Raw genomic sequence first — 15,932 nt, forward strand, 5'->3', positions numbered from 1 at the left:
TAGTATGATATGGGACGGAGTAACTAAAACCACATAGATTGACATTGATCTAGTCTATCGATGGAACTGGAACTGGAACTGGCTACTGATTTCTCATAAAGTGTTATGATCGTAAGAGATTCGTACTATTGTTACCTCTGTTTTCATACTTATGGTTCTATGAATAAAAGTGGATAATGATATATCTTAGATTTCTCAGTTTAAATGCAATTATTTTACTACTTTTAGTTTGTAAGACTAATTCTAGGCTGAACATAAAATATGCTATTTTAGGGCGAGCACCGAGTCAAGCTGCACGAAATGAAACTATATGTAGGTACTATTTGCACTCAATGAAAGTGGTTTTCTCCTATCTGAGTATTTTCTTTTTAAGCTCTGCGACCAAGAACCAAATATGAGGTGCAAAAAACAATGCGACTTATGTTTTATAAGTAAGAGATTTTTCAGCAGACGTGCCTGTTTTGGTATATCTTTAAATTTGTTTAGAAACAACACAAAAACCTTTGAAGCATCCGCTTTTGACGAAGACTATATGCATAAAGGTTCTTCTGGCTGCTCCCCATCGGATAAATTTGCTATTGTTTTACATGGCTGGATCCAAAGCTGTGCTGATGATTGGTCTCTGGCGCTTATCGATCGTAAGCAGATAGTGATCTATCTATAACTCTGATGAATGTTCTGTACATACATATGACACAAACAATTCCAGGATTAAGCTATTATCGTGGAGGCTGCGTGATATGTATTGATTACAGTATAATTGCGAGTACATCGTATATGCGGTAAGGTGGTAAGGTAATGTGCACAGGCAATTTTTTCTAACCTCTTCTTATACACCCTTTCGCCGTACAGGTTGTATACAAATTTCGAGAACATTACTGGTGCCATAGTGTCAGTCATTCTGACTCTCATTAAAAATGGATTCGATACTAAACGAGGCTATATGTTTGGATTTAGCTTTGGGGGACAACTTGCGTCTGCTGTAGGCCGCTCCTTAGGACCACAACATATGATCCAAAGCATAGATAGTAATTCCATTATGATTAATTTCATTTTACAACACCGACTGATTAATTGTTCTTTCATTGCGCAGCGTGTGACATGGCTGGGCCCGGATTTGATCCGATTGCAGTAGATCACTCGAAAGCTGGCAAACATGTGCAATGCTTTCATTCAAGCCGTGATAAAGGAACGTTTGTATACTCTTGCCACAGAAATATAATGCTGGGCAGCTGTGGTCTCGCCCAGCCATCAGTAGCCAGTCAACTTCATCTTGGCAGCCACGGGCTCTGCGTTGACATCTATATTAATGCTTTTGATTACCCATTTTACGCCCTCAACTCGACACCATCAGAGTGCATAGCCCTGCAAAAGGTAGCGAAAATACCAGCTGACTATACGGTCGGGTATGAAGAGAACTTTGACAAGTAAGTTCAAGGAAATTCTACCGATGAAGGTAGCGAAAGCATAAAATGTGTTGAACATTCACTCACAGCTTGTCTTCCTTTCCAGCCGAGTTACTGGGAAAATTTTCGTCCCCACTAGTCTACATTATCCTTACAATTTATCAAAAAAGGAGCTCAAGCTGTTAGCTGGAAAAAAGTAGCTTAGCACATCATACTTCTGCTCGTTCCTATTTCTGTAAGCGTTAGACCAGCATTAGTAATTTAATAAAATTGAATCCTACCATACAACCAGCATTTAATTTATATTGTATTCTCACGAATGCCTATTTAATTTGAGCACCTTCATCTTTTGAGACACTATCCAGATTTTTAATAATGTTTAGTGCTCTAATATAAAGTATAAGATCAAGTTTTCCTAGGTATAACAATAATTGCACACACAGTTTAGTAGTTCACTTTCGTTTAGTTTAATTCACCAAAAATATATTTCAAATTAAATTTGAATTATGTATATACATAATATCGGTAAACACTATTCCAATCGATGAAACACCGCCATCATATCTTGTGCCTACTGGTTGGGGCAGTCATTGGGTGACTGTTTCTTGTTACCGGCATGTTTGTTGTGACCCTTGGTTGGGGGTGCAACTTCATCGTCATCGTCCTCCTCCTCGTTTTCATCGAACTCCTCCTCGTCTTCGTCGTCCTCATCATCGACAATGTCACCAGTAAAGTAAAGCACCGCCTTTGGAATTATTCTGGCCCGCAAAAAGTGACCAATTTCAAAATCGGTTGCTAGTATCTGCAAAAAAAAGAGCCCCCAAGTTAGTAATTTCGATGCTATTCGATTACCAAATGAGATGAGATGTCCATACTTGCTGAGATTCATCATCAATTTCCTCCTTATCGGATGGAACCTCTGGTGGGTTGAAGAAATTGAAAAAGGAATCGGTTGGAACCTGTTTGACAATGGTGCGCACTGCGCCACGCTCCTTATGCTTCTGCTTCTTCCTGATTGTCTTGACAGTTAGGTTCATTTTCTTCTCCCAGGTAATGTTGCATCCCTTGAAATCAATTGAATACAATCATTTTTGTGCTTCTCATTCATTGAACGTCAGTCAGCCCAACATACCGAACACTTGTAGATTTCTGGTCCTTCAAAGGCGAACGGATCATCAGGGTCGACAGTGGACTTCAGAACGTACTGCTTTGTAAGAACTGTGTTCGAAAAGTACTCATTCTTATCGAAATGGAACTCCAATGTGTAAGAGTGCTGAAATAGTTCAAAAATGAGCTATGTAGTACTAAGCATGGAAGCTTAGTTGCTTTTCTACATACCCCATCATCGTATTTGATGGATATATCAGTTAGTTTGCGCATAGCTGGTTCATCGTGTGGTTGGACCATTTCCGACAGAATAGCAGTGTTACGGAAAACCGTTAGCCAGAATCCGGGAATGCCCTTCGCATCTTGGGGAATACTTTTGATAGCTTTCAGTGATTCACTGTAGTGCTCTTCGGCCTCGGATTCTGTTTCAGGGTTCTCGGGCTCTGTCCAATTGGGCTTCTCCACAGGGGGGTCTACTGTACCGATAACAATTTCCTTGCGTTTATCGAACATGGGCTGGTACTTGAGCTGATACTTCTGCTCCAGCTTGTAAACCTCCTCGAAGAACTCAGCCTCGATCTTCAAATGTTCCAACTGCAGATTTTTAAGCACTACAATTCTATTTTGAATTGGAACTGGCAGCGCTTTAACCATTTCTTGCAAATACTGCCGCCTCATAACTGAATTCATGTAAGCCGGCCTGCAATTCACAATTTTCAGACGTCGTCTTCAAGCCTCAAGTTCACATTACTTACATGGACTGGCAGTCGGAATTGACAGACTTCTCGTCGTCGACCTCATTACAGGACTCGGCCTCTACGTGTCCCTCTGGTGGAGCGTCCATTTTTAATAAATGCGGAATTCTTGAACAAACCAAATTGTTTATTTAACATCTTCTCACCATTTGCATCACCATCTTATTTAACACTTATTTCAAATGCCGAAGCATACACGCCCTTCACCAACACACATACATACATACATCTGCATGTATGTACGTCCCCATGGGCATCAAAACTGATGAAATTCTGAGTAAAGGAATCTAAAGTTGAATGCACACATCAAAACATACAGTTTTACACCAACATATATACTACACACAATATAAATAATTATATGATACACATTTTAACAGGCATATTTTTTGATTTTATAAAAGTAATACGCCATACCGATCGCCCTTACACACATACATATGTGTGTGAATATGTACGTACATAGTACATATTCAATCAATTTACCACACATCGCCTTATTAGAAAACACGTGTTAACGCAAAAGAGCGTCCAGGCGCAAAGCGCAGAATTCGTATTCGTTCATATTTCTTAGTCAATCAAAATTCACATTTGCTTTGTGCGAGTCAAACACCACGTATTATTCCCCCGTCTAATGTACCTTTCAAAAACAGTAATTACCCTACGAAAACTTACCTTTTTGTTCAAATAAAATTCGCGAAAATTAACAAGCACCAGTGACGCCGATAAAAAGAACCAGTGTTGCCATTTACCGTCCGACCCTCAGAAATATACCAAAATATACCGGATTAATTGGAAAAATACCGTAAAAATACTGACGAATTCAAGTTCTATTTTACATATTCCTTGTTTTCTTTCTTCCGTTGAATATAACTAGCTATATAGAACATTTAGCCGTGCCCACATAATTTTAGCCCATTGATGAATCAATTCTATACATGATTGGCTTATTCGAAATACTTGCATTTATTTGATTTCTATATAGACAAGCACCAGGAAATGACGCCGATAGAAAAGAACCAGTGTTGCCATTTTAGCCTATTTGAGGCTAGATCTAGCTTGATCGGATATGCTTGGGAAATTATGAAAATGCTTAACCATACATTATGACGTCACGTTGTACGAACTGGCATATCTATATACTGTATGGTCAGTGCTTAAATCTACCGTCAAATGAATATCGTTAAGAATATCGTTAATATTAATATTATGTATAGCGTTTGTTTTAGAAATATTTAATTGTTTGACATTAACGACTAAAATACTTTTGAAATTTAACAAATATGGATTGCAACTATAACCCAATTAGAAATCTATATATCTATGTGCAGTTTTATTTGTGGCCTATTTTTTTTAGCCTTTTTTAAACAATTATTAGCTTGTTCTAGCTTTTATTTTTGTGAAATTTAGCATATTTTGACGCTCAAAATCTGGCATCACTCGACCGATTGATCTAGTGATCAAATATACCGTCCGACCCTCACAAATATACCAAAATATACCGGCTTAATTGGAAATATACCGTAAAAATACTGACGAATTCAAGTTCTACTATACATATTCCTCGTTTTCTTTCTTCCGTTGAATATTACTATCTATATAGAACATTTAGCCATGCCCACTCAATTTTGTACGATTGATGAATCAATTCCATACATGATTGGCCTGTTCTAAATACTTGCATTTATTGGATTTTTATATAAAATTGAAAATTAAATTAATAGATTGATGAAATTGACAAAAATACCATGGGAGCGCGGCGAAAACCAGTATTTCTACAGTATGACCCTCAGAAATATACCAAAATATACCGTCTCATTTAAAAATATACGTAAATATACTGATTTCGATATTCCGTGGAATATTCAGGCCATGCCCACATAATTTTATACGATTTTTGAATCAATTTTCTACTTGACTGGCTTGTTTTAAATACTTGCTTTTGTTGGATTTAGTCTAAAAAAAGTTTTAGCGAAGAAGGTCAAATAAATAAAACGTCAGAGAAAAATTGCTATTGCTCAATTTTGATATTCCGTTGATTAATGACTAACTAAAACCTATATAATGGCCTATATAATTTTGGGCCATTGACGATAATTTTAATGTTATTTTGATCTTAATTAGCATTTTAGCCCTCGAGCAGCTAGGGAAAAAAATATTAGAAAAAATATACATTATTTGTCAAAAAAAAAAACAACAACGAAAAGTCTATTAATATTTACCAGTTGTTACGGCTTTTGAAATAAATGCAAACAAAATTTGCAAAATCCTGCTAAAATAAAATAAAACATTTAAGTGTGCTGCAATGCGACCAATTATCAGACCAATCTAGTCTGAAAAAGAGATGTAGCACAATGAGACACAATTTTTAATTAGTTTTGGGAACCGCTTACTCATAGCACTATAGTCTAATACCTGTTACACAATTTGAGCTGAAACGATGTTTGCCAAAGATTCAAACAACCGGATCGAGCTTCTCCCATAAGGTTTTCTGTCTTAGCTTCAAGCGTAGTGGATGCGACCAAAAAAAAAAACACATTCTGGTATATTTAGCATGATAGTATTTTTGATTGATGTTCATCGAAATCATCAACCGTATACATCATAAACAAATGTATGTATATGTACATACATATGAACCTACAGCACACATACATACATACATACATACATACATACATACACATACAGCATATGTACGTACATATATACCGGCTGTACGAAGGAGAGTTAAAATAACTAAATGCTGGATTTAATGTAATATCATATATTTGTAGCTACGATTATGACACGTATTCACATATATATATATATATGTATTCATGTATATATGCACATATGTACGCATGCTAGCCACTTTTAACTGCTTTATAAATTTGGACAAGAAACCGTAAATTTGGGCGTTCACAAATGCTGAATAAAAATTATCAAAAAATGGTATCATTGGAATTAGGGTGCTAATTGCAATAAAAATAATTCCAAAATACACTCGCTACTCATGCGTTCCCCTATGCGTTACATTTGATTTCAATTATACTTTTCATTAATACAACAGTATTTCCCCCAACTCGCGATTCCAAATCATATACAGTAGAAAATCATTTTGTATTACTCATGCGCCTTTAATATGATAGTTTTATTTTATTCGTACAATTGAAAAGTTCACTAAAATTAAGGAGAAAAGAAGGAGTAACAATAATTAATAAATAACAAGAAAGGAAGTTACAAGCCCGCAGAGTGTCGACGATCCCCGATTACCAGGCGCTTTGCAAGTAAATGGAAATACAAAATTTTCTACGCGTAAACATTACATTTTTCCCGTATCTTAATCGTATGAAATGTCTGTGCATATGCACGTATGTATATATTTATATACATATGTAACTTTGTTTTGGCCAATGTGAGATTTGTTTAATTGTGCGACAGCTTCAATAAGTGCTGTATCTGCTCCCTACGTTTTGATTGTTGTTAGATAATACGTACATATGCACATACATACCCGTTCATATTATCCGAGGCATATTTTTACGTGCGGATAACTACACATGTTCCTGCTGAAATGCACTCATGTACGGCTATGCATGTACATATGTACATATGTGTATGAAGATTTTTATGAACGATATTCTACTTAATGATTTTGTATGGTATACGTATACACATTAATACATACATATTTATGAATTGAAGCCCGTCGCGCACACAACTAAGCACATTGACTGCTGCTATCCGAAATCAAAGAGGAAAATGATCATGATAATCTTGGATGGAGATACTCTTGTATGCATTTACATACATATGTACATACATATCTATGGGCATGTGCGTGCAGTAGAGTAGTGAAAATATTTCTTGGTTCCCAATCCCTCCATTTGTGTATCTAAATTTCATATTATCTTATGGGTTTTCTATTCAAATAATCGCATGGGAAATCACATGCAATTTAGTGTCAGAAAAAAATGTATTTTGGAATTTCTTTGTACCCATGTTTCAGAATGGTAGTAGCACTGATTTCTTAGGTGATATATGAAAACTTTTCTGCAACCAGGGAATTGATTTATCGTATCTTATGTTTCCGGTCAATTGGGTCATGATAAATCAAACCAGTTATTGTGCAATCGATTATATAAGAGTTACTCTCTTCAACTTTGAAAGACTTATCTATTAATGATATTTTGGATGATTCTAAAATGAATAAATCCATTTCACACACCCTTTCATATGATATCAGTAAGCTATAAAACACTTGCTGTGATATAACAAAAACATGACTTAGGCGTGGCGTGGCCCTCTTTGGTTTTCGAATATGAGTCGATCCTGGTGAAAAAGTCTGGGGAAGAAATTAAAATAAAATGATCTCCGCGTATTATTTTAGTAGCGGATGAAAGTTTTTCATTAACAATATTTTCTCCATTTTCAGAGTGCCTTTGAATAACAAATATGCCAGATAGATTTCAAGTCACAAAAGCAGACGAAGACACCGTATTGGATTATCATCAAGATGAAGCAAGTGGAAAGCTTTTGGGAGATATCCACGATGAAACACTAGGTGAGAATCAATTAACATTACGTAACTTATTGCGAGAAAAACTAAAATTTTGATGATCTTTATGTTAATGTTGAAAGTATTCAATCAATTGTTAGGGATGTTCGACTAATTTATGTATGTATTTATGTATATATTGAGGACATGCGCATCTTCTGGCTAAAGCTAAGAGCTATAAAATATTTGTATTGATAGGCGTTGTAAATTTCCATGCTCCATTGGTGACTACTGTACCGTCGTATAGAGCTTATGGGCTTGCATTTCAATCTCATTGTGCCCCAATTGTGAAAATCCAGAGTGCCCTGCTGACACATTTCCTCTCAGCTGTAAAGCAAGCTCAGGGGGTACCTGTGAAAAGCTTCGAGCGCCAGCCTAGCCGCCCAGACAGCGCAGCTTTCGCCCTGGCATTTCCAGCGGATGGATGCTGTGCGAGAGTGCTGGATTGTCCTGGTAAATTTTACTGCGAGTTAGTGTGCGAGTGTGTGCCTTAGGCCAAGAAATGTTCACCTGCAACGGCTCTCTCGCTCTCTTTTCGCATCTCTCTCGGCAAGAGTGTGTGTATAGAAATTGTATGTAGACAAAAGCTTTCGATTTCATCTCAATTGAACGCTCAGGGTCCTGGGCAACATAATTTTTATTCGGCCGAATACACAGTTTTCTTAGTTTTTCTATTAATCTGGACGAGAAGTAGCATACATTTGAGCGTTTTCGCTCGCCTAAAATAATTTTAGAAAGAATATTCTTTCAAATAAATTTAAAAAAACATGAAAAACCAGTTCTTTTTGAGCGCTTATAATATGTAACATACTTTTAACAATCGACGAAAATCCAACAATAATCAAACACACACATGAATAAAAGTGCGTTAAATTATTAAGTGTTTGCAAATTGAGAAGTCATAATCCGAGGGCGTGCGTATTTTCTCCCATTCGTATTCGAATGTTTCAAGTGCTGTTTGCTTCTTCGTTTCGTAACAGTTCAAAGAAATATTAACATTGATGGGTGCTCCGCCAGGCCAGGCGAACGAGCCATTCCACATTCCAAAATAACACCAATTCACTGCCGTTCAGCTACCTACGCACGAGGAGGGGCTGAAAATCCTTGACCTAAATTAATCGGTTACATATTTTCCGTCCGCGATGCCACTGTGTGAGCATCCTGCCCTCTATTCGCATAATGTCCGCACTTCACTCTGGAGCACCCGTGGCCCTTTCCTTATTTTGATCTCCTGCCTTTAATACCTTCAAGTAGCTCTCCACATACAAGTACGAGTGCGAGTATACATATTTCTGTGTGTGAGCGAATATACTAATACAATCCCAAGTGATTGCAAATCAACCAATTTCAAAGGAGCAGAAAAACCTACCTCCGGCCCGCACCCGCACTGAATGGACCACGCCTTTTGGTTATATAATACATATATGTAGTTGTGTACATATACAAGATATGTCCAATGCTATGCTTACTAAATTCTCGTTCAAAATACTTTCTAGTGTTACCTAATTTTAAGTGAAAAAGTGCAATCTAGAAGAAAACTTTAAACCCGAACATAACGTTAACATGCAAAGTAACAGTGCAAAAGATGATTCGGATGAAATGGAAATAATATCATCCGAACACAATGGCACAGTACACGATACAAAAAATGAAGGTATGGTATGCTGAGGATTACTGACTATACATACAAGTACTCTTATGTATAATCGTATTTAGATTTTAAGAAGTTTTGTCGATTTAGTGGACGAATTCTACAACAAGCTGTCTCACACTACAGTTTCGATCTATACTTAAGTAATCGTTTATAAAACTTTTAGATTATTTTACCGTAACATATATATTGCTAGTCATTTGAAAACTATGACATATCTGACGCCGCCTCTTTCTTGCTACAGTACAGCCAATACGTTTGTTGAATGAACATCTAATGATATTTTCAGACTCAGGTGATATCCACAGGGCTGAAGAAAACCAGAAGTCTAATATCGACCCAAATCTCTATCTATACGATGATGATTTGGCGACCAGGCCCCATATATCAACATTCATTTCATCAATTGCCAATTATGAAAACACGATACCAGCGGCCACTGATCCCGATGCAAAGCCACCAGCACCATCGGCGCGAATGGGTATGTTGTACACAAATTAATTAACTTGCGAGTACTGGTGAGAGTATTTCTCGTGAAATAATCTTAAATTAATGGAACCAAAGCGTTCCGCCAATGCCACCAAATAATCGTAAATAAATAATTAACTGATTCGTGGGAAATTCTCAATAACTATGTATGCCTCACTTGGATAAGGTTCTTTCGAATTGAGTAAACGATCTCTCTGGCTGGCTGGCTTTGTATTTGTAGGTACCCTAATTGGAGTGTTCTTGCCATGCATTCAAAATATCTTTGGAGTAATATTGTTCATTCGGTTAACATGGGTTGTCGGTACGGCTGGCGCAATATGTGGATTCTTAATTGTATTGACCTGCTGCTGTGTGGTAAGAGACTGCGACAATTTTTCAGCCCACTTTAGCTCTATTAACACAATTTTTTTAGACGATGCTAACGGCGATCTCGATGTCAGCTATTGCAACAAATGGAGTAGTGCCGGCGGGAGGGAGTTACTTCATGATATCACGGTAATTTTAAAACCCCAAATCCGAGTACTCTCAATTTTAAATGTATTGTGTTCATATGCAGATCCCTTGGACCTGAATTTGGCGGTGCGGTGGGAATGCTGTTCTATACGGGCACCACCCTGGCAGCGGCGATGTACATTGTTGGTGCTGTTGAGATTGTATTGGTAAGTTCTGCAAAAACATAGTAATATTAATTATTAATTAATTAATTATTATTAATATGTCTACAACGACACACTCATTCACTACATACAGACATATATGGCACCTTGGGCATCGATCTTTGGGGACTTCACAAAGGATGCCGATGCCATGTACAATAACTTCCGGGTCTACGGCACAGTATTGCTCATTTTTATGGGTAAGCTGAAATCTGATGAGGAAAGGCAAGAATTAATGGTTGTCTTTCAATTCCCAAGGCTTAATTGTGTTCGTGGGCGTCAAGTTTGTCAATAAGTTTGCCACGGTGGCACTGGCCTGTGTAATACTCTCAATCATAGCAGTGTATGTCGGTATTTTTGACAATATTCATGGCAACGAAAAGCTATAGTAAGTGCAGTCATCGTATCTTGTGAGAATCGAAAATAACATTTTGCTTGATTGCAGCATGTGTGTCCTTGGAAAGCGACTTCTGAAGGACATTCCCATAGACAATTGTACAAAGGATGACTCATTCATGCGCGATATATATTGCCCAAATAACCGTTGCGATGATTACTACCTAAGTAATGAAGATACAAACCGCTTAAAGCAGAAACCTTTTAAAATCCGACTTGTTTCTTAATAGATAATAATGTGTCGAAAGTGAAGGGCATCAAAGGACTTGCCAGCGGCGTTTTCTATGATAATATCTTCCCCTCGTTTTTGGAGAAAGGACAGCTTATATCGTATGGCCACGATTCGATTGACATTGAGAACATCGGAAACGAATCTTACAATCAAATTATGGCCGATATAACCACTACCTTTACGCTGCTTATCGGCATCTTCTTCCCATCGGTCACAGGTGTGTTTTTGTTTCTATTCATATAAAAGTTATCCTTATTTGACCCGAGTTTTTGTCACAAATCAGGCATCATGGCTGGATCCAATCGCTCGGGCGACCTTGCTGATGCCCAGAAAAGTATACCAATAGGAACGATATGTGCCATCCTGACAACCAGCACTGTTTACTTGTCCAGCGTCTTGTTCTTCGCCGGCACAGTGGACAATCTTCTGCTGAGAGACAAGTAAGCTGCCAATTGACCCATTCTGGAAAGAGTTAATAGGGTAAATTCTAACCTATTTCTAGATTTGGACAATCGATCGGCGGAAAGCTGGTCGTTGCAAATATCGCCTGGCCAAACCAATGGGTTATACTGATTGGGTCGTTCCTATCGACCCTTGGAGCTGGACTACAAAGTTTGACTGGCGCCCCCCGTTTGCTCCAAGCAATAGCAAGAGATGAAATCATACCATTTTTGGCGCCGTTTGCAAAGTCCTCCAAACGCGGAGAACCCACCCGAGCTCTGCTTCTGACTATAGTCATTTGCCAGTGCGGCATTCTCCTAGGTAAGCTTGAATTTGCTTCATGTTATTATAATATGTCATATTGCTTTGTTTGTATCAAAAGGTAATGTGGATTTGCTGGCGCCGTTGCTATCCATGTTCTTCCTCATGTGCTACGGATTCGTAAATTTGGCTTGCGCCGTACAAACTTTACTCAGAACACCGAATTGGAGACCGCGCTTTAAGTTTTATCACTGGAGCTTATCCCTGATAGGCCTGACGCTCTGCATATCAGTCATGATCATGACTTCCTGGTATTTTGCTCTGCTTGCTATGGGAATGGCCGTCGTCATATACAAATATATAGAATACCACGGGTATGATACATCAAAATATTCGAATGTGATGGAATTATAACTTTTCTGCACCTGTTTTACGTTTGCAGAGCCGAGAAGGAGTGGGGTGATGGCATTCGTGGAATGGCGCTCACTGCCGCGAGGTTCTCCCTTCTCCGTCTAGAGGAAGGCCCACCGCATACGAAAAATTGGCGTCCGCAAATCTTGGTGCTTTCGAAGCTCAACGACAACCTCTTGCCAAAGTATAGGAAAATATTCTCCTTTGCTACTCAGCTAAAAGCTGGCAAAGGATTGACAATTTGTGTGTCTGTTTTAAAAGGCGACCACACAAAAATTGCAAACAAAGCCGTCGACGCAAAATCCACATTGCGGAAGTACATGACCGACGAGAAGGTAAAGGGATTCTGTGATATTTTGGTGGCGCAACAGATCGGAGAAGGTCTAAGTTCAGTGTAAGTTGGTCACCGAATCCCGAGAGCCTAACAACGAGAGCGCGTAGCATCAGCATATCATCTTTCTTACAGCATCCAAACAATTGGCCTGGGGGGAATGAAGCCAAACACAGTCATCATTGGCTGGCCGTATAGCTGGAGGCAAGAGGGCCGGAATAGCTGGAGGACCTTTATCCAAACAGTGCGAACAGTGGCTGCCTGCCACATGGCTCTGATGGTGCCAAAGGGAATCAACTTCTATCCAGAATCAAACCACAAAGTAGTAAAGAGAAACCCATTTTCCTTAACTTGCCGATTAATTGTATACAATTTTCAGATTGGTGGCAATATTGATATTTGGTGGATAGTCCACGACGGAGGTTTGCTTATGCTGCTGCCATTCTTGCTAAAACAACATCGCACATGGCGTAACTGCAAGCTACGCATCTTCACAGTTGCTCAAATCGAGGACAACTCGATTCAAATGAAGAAAGATCTTAAGACATTCCTGTACCACCTTCGAATTGAAGCCGATGTTGAAGTGGTTGAAATGGTATAGCAAACCACCCTTCCCATCCCATGGAGCTAGCTAAAGCTTAATAAATCATATACATATTTTTCTTTATTGGTAAACCATTACAGAATAACAGCGACATTTCTGCGTATACCTATGAGAGAACACTCATGATGGAACAGCGCAATCAGATGCTGAGAGCATTAGGTTTAAATAAAAAAGAGAACTCCAAAGTGGTGAGTATTTGGTTTTTGTTAAGAAAAAAACAAAAATAACGTTTCATTATGGTCATGACATCTGTACTGCAGATTATTTAAAGTTCAGGTCTTCATACTAACATGATATATTTTTAGTTTTAATGATTACAACTCATACTGCACATTAAGTTATTTATTTAATTAAATCTTTATTAGCATTATTTCTATACGAAAATAAGTTATTTACTTACTTCAACTGTAGAAAAAAGTAGAAACCGTATCGGCTTTTGTTTCCCATCAATATATCGACTTCTTATCCATATGAACATTGAGATCGAAATTAAAACTTTACACTTTGTATATTTGAAAATCAAAAGGTTCAGACTATAATGGATTTTAAGGAAACACCCAGTGATAATAAATTGTCTTTGGTAAAGAATATATACAGAATCACTATATATAAAGATACATATACATACAAACTTTTCATTAGCCCAAACATTCTATGTGTTTTTAGCTATGTACATACTATATACAAATACATAAATGTATCTCGTCAGATCATTCAATCTATGTAAATGAGCATGTGTGATTCTCATTGTCATCCTTTCATATCATACATTTCTTTGTTGTACCAGTATAGGAATACTCACCCTACGATATTGCATATTGCGTAAATACATATCCATCTACCCAGGAGACGGGATTTCTCAGAACTGTGATTCATTAGAAAGTAATCTTCATGAACAGATCATCGGCAATTGCTGGGCTGGCATGGTCACGTCTAATTGTCTAAATCAGCATACTCTTTATATAAATACGTACATAATAATATTTGATATAATTGACGTATTGCTTTATGCTGGATAGTTCTAAGTTCCACCATGCTCCAAATATGAGTTTCATTTTAATGTTCTTTTATACAATTTGGTTTGTGCCAAAAGTTTGACATCGAATCATTGCCCTATTATACATATATACATAAATACCTTTACTCCAGTGTGCTGCGGTTTGCGTCATGTGTAATCATTTGGATAGCTTTTGTATATACCCAAAGCACTTGAGTGGTTTATCCAGCTTGGTATCCTATCCTCGAGCTTTATACAATCTTGATATTTGTTGCACTTTAATAAATAATTTCGGCATGCGGATCCAAATGTAATATTCAAATGATCAGATTAGCTGAAAATTTTCCATTGGGAATACCCAGATTGTATAACAGACAGTTCCAGTGTTAGTTTGTTGTGTGAAACCCGAGAATACTCGTACTTTATTCCCCTGAAAAGTATTGGCCTCTTCCCCTTGATCAACCGTTTTTTCATATGCATCATGGTAACATTTCCAGGTCCAAACAATTGTAGACCACCATTATGACGCCACCAGAACGGCGTCGAAAGTTCGGTTTGCCGATCCAACTATAGAAGAAACACAGAATCACGTATGTACTCTTTTTAAATTATTATTTACCATTACTTCCAGTCCGTCAATACATAAAAGTTAAGTGGGATCAACGAACACGTAAAGAGTAAAACCTATAGAGACGTTTGTTTTGGATCCATCCATTCGTACATCAAATTAGTTGTGATTGATTTGATGGTTATTGCTTTTATAAATATTTTCGCTTTTTGACAATGAGTTTACATGAACTTTTCTGTTTTTTAAAATCAACGGCACTTGTCATTCGTAGATAGGTCTACATTTCTATTATTCTGATAATATTTATGTTCGTTACTTCTGCAGGAGTCTCATAACGATGAGAAACGTAACTCAATTGATTCGGACGGTCCCGAGGAGACGGACGCTCCCGAAGCTACTTCTAAAAAGGATGAATCGACAGAGAAAGCCGACAGCAAATTCAAGTCCAATGTGAAACCGTAAGGCGCAACCTAAACAGTCCAGTTGATGGACCTAATCAATTAAAAAAAAAAAAAAAACAATTTCAGGGACGAGTTCAATGTTCGTCGCATGCACACAGCAATAAAACTGAACGAGGTTATTGTGGAAAAGTCACAGGATGCCCAGTTGGTCATAATGAATTTACCAGGACCACCTAGGGAAGTGAAAGCGGAGCGTGAAAGCAATTGTAAGAAGATCGATCTACCGAAAGATTTCTCAAACCTGGGAACTGTGACTCATTTTTGACTTTCCTCTCTATTTTAGATATGGAATTTCTGGAAGTATTAACAGAGGGTCTTGAAAAAGTGTTAATGGTTCGTGGTGGAGGCCGCGAGGTTATAACAATTTACTCTTAAGAGCATTAATCGCTCAGTTTTATAAGAGTTCGCAACACTAGACAAGTTTAAGAATCAATCAAATTTTTAAAAGAAGGTTATTAATTTGTTATATTCAATCATATGTCCAAATGTTTTATTTTTACGTAAATAAAATATCAAAAAATTGTAACAATAATGAACCAGTGTACCATTTTTGTCATTCGTATTTGGCTCAAAGGCTGTCACAATACTGATCGAATGTGAGGTGTGGTTTGCATTACGGAAGG

The 15,932-nt window shown here is 37.6% G+C and overlaps 3 protein-coding genes across 9 annotated transcripts; 2 read left to right on the forward strand and 1 right to left on the reverse strand.

Moving 5' to 3' along the window:
* The first annotated feature begins 100 nt into the window (after positions 1-100).
* Positions 101-2,139, forward strand: LOC4803520 (uncharacterized). Of its 2 annotated transcripts, none has more exons than XM_001360196.4 (7): positions 101-312; positions 374-431; positions 487-638; positions 710-782; positions 853-1,028; positions 1,094-1,427; positions 1,513-2,139. In XM_001360196.4, exons 1-7 carry the CDS (start codon positions 177-179, stop codon positions 1,604-1,606), a joined length of 1,023 nt encoding a protein of 340 aa, XP_001360233.3. In that variant the 5' UTR covers positions 101-176; the 3' UTR covers positions 1,607-2,139. The 2 variants fall into 2 exon arrangements, with proteins under 2 accessions (XP_001360233.3, XP_033234538.1); XM_033378647.1 differs by having other exon boundaries at positions 1,094-1,456; positions 1,513-1,595.
* On the reverse strand, positions 1,850-4,048 carry Nap1 (Nucleosome assembly protein 1). Its single transcript, XM_033378646.1, has 6 exons — positions 3,944-4,048; positions 3,269-3,376; positions 2,745-3,213; positions 2,539-2,679; positions 2,282-2,470; positions 1,850-2,208 (listed from the first exon to the last, which is right to left on the reverse strand). Exons 2-6 carry the CDS (start codon positions 3,355-3,357, stop codon positions 1,978-1,980), a joined length of 1,119 nt encoding a protein of 372 aa, XP_033234537.1. The 5' UTR covers positions 3,358-3,376; positions 3,944-4,048; the 3' UTR covers positions 1,850-1,977.
* A 2,293-nt stretch (positions 4,049-6,341) lies between these two features.
* Positions 6,342-15,756, forward strand: kcc (solute carrier family 12 member kcc). Of its 6 annotated transcripts, none has more exons than XM_015183658.2 (22): positions 6,342-6,540; positions 7,689-7,817; positions 9,752-9,943; positions 10,172-10,305; positions 10,364-10,446; positions 10,508-10,610; positions 10,702-10,807; positions 10,866-10,995; positions 11,053-11,171; positions 11,234-11,452; positions 11,519-11,675; positions 11,738-11,997; positions 12,059-12,311; positions 12,380-12,742; positions 12,815-13,001; positions 13,059-13,274; positions 13,364-13,471; positions 13,810-13,863; positions 14,778-14,870; positions 15,173-15,306; positions 15,376-15,515; positions 15,593-15,756. In XM_015183658.2, exons 2-22 carry the CDS (start codon positions 7,709-7,711, stop codon positions 15,682-15,684), a joined length of 3,252 nt encoding a protein of 1,083 aa, XP_015039144.1. In that variant the 5' UTR covers positions 6,342-6,540; positions 7,689-7,708; the 3' UTR covers positions 15,685-15,756. The 6 variants fall into 6 exon arrangements, with proteins under 6 accessions (XP_015039144.1, XP_015039142.1, XP_015039141.1 ...); XM_015183654.2 differs by lacking the exons at positions 6,342-6,540; positions 7,689-7,817 and adding exons at positions 8,450-8,674; positions 9,308-9,465; XM_015183656.2 differs by lacking the exon at positions 13,810-13,863.
* Positions 15,757-15,932: the final 176 nt, after the last annotated feature.

The sequence above is a fragment of the Drosophila pseudoobscura genome, chromosome 3, assembly GCF_009870125.1.
Source record: "Drosophila pseudoobscura strain MV-25-SWS-2005 chromosome 3, UCI_Dpse_MV25, whole genome shotgun sequence".
Lineage (NCBI taxonomy): Eukaryota > Metazoa > Arthropoda > Insecta > Diptera > Drosophilidae > Drosophila > Drosophila pseudoobscura.

Excerpts from the sequence above, each read along its gene's own strand:
- Nap1 (XM_033378646.1), bottom strand. The coding sequence starts at position 3,357 with ATGGACGCTCCACCAGAGGGACACGTAGAGGCCGAGTCCTGTAATGAG. Across the intron at positions 2,680-2,744 it reads CCATCAAATACGATGATGGG|CACTCTTACACATTGGAGTT; the intron begins GTATGTAGAAAA and ends GAACTATTTCAG. Across the intron at positions 2,209-2,281 it reads TTGATGATGAATCTCAGCAA|ATACTAGCAACCGATTTTGA; the intron begins GTATGGACATCT and ends TTTTTTTTGCAG.
- kcc (XM_015183658.2), top strand. The coding sequence starts at position 7,709 with ATGCCAGATAGATTTCAAGTCACAAAAGCAGACGAAGACACCGTATTG. Across the intron at positions 9,944-10,171 it reads AGCACCATCGGCGCGAATGG|GTACCCTAATTGGAGTGTTC; the intron begins GTATGTTGTACA and ends TTGTATTTGTAG. Across the intron at positions 10,996-11,052 it reads CATGGCAACGAAAAGCTATA|CATGTGTGTCCTTGGAAAGC; the intron begins GTAAGTGCAGTC and ends GCTTGATTGCAG.
- LOC4803520 (XM_001360196.4), top strand. The coding sequence starts at position 177 with ATGATATATCTTAGATTTCTCAGTTTAAATGCAATTATTTTACTACTT. Across the intron at positions 432-486 it reads ATGCGACTTATGTTTTATAA|AAACAACACAAAAACCTTTG; the intron begins GTAAGAGATTTT and ends AAATTTGTTTAG. Across the intron at positions 639-709 it reads GTCTCTGGCGCTTATCGATC|GATTAAGCTATTATCGTGGA; the intron begins GTAAGCAGATAG and ends AAACAATTCCAG.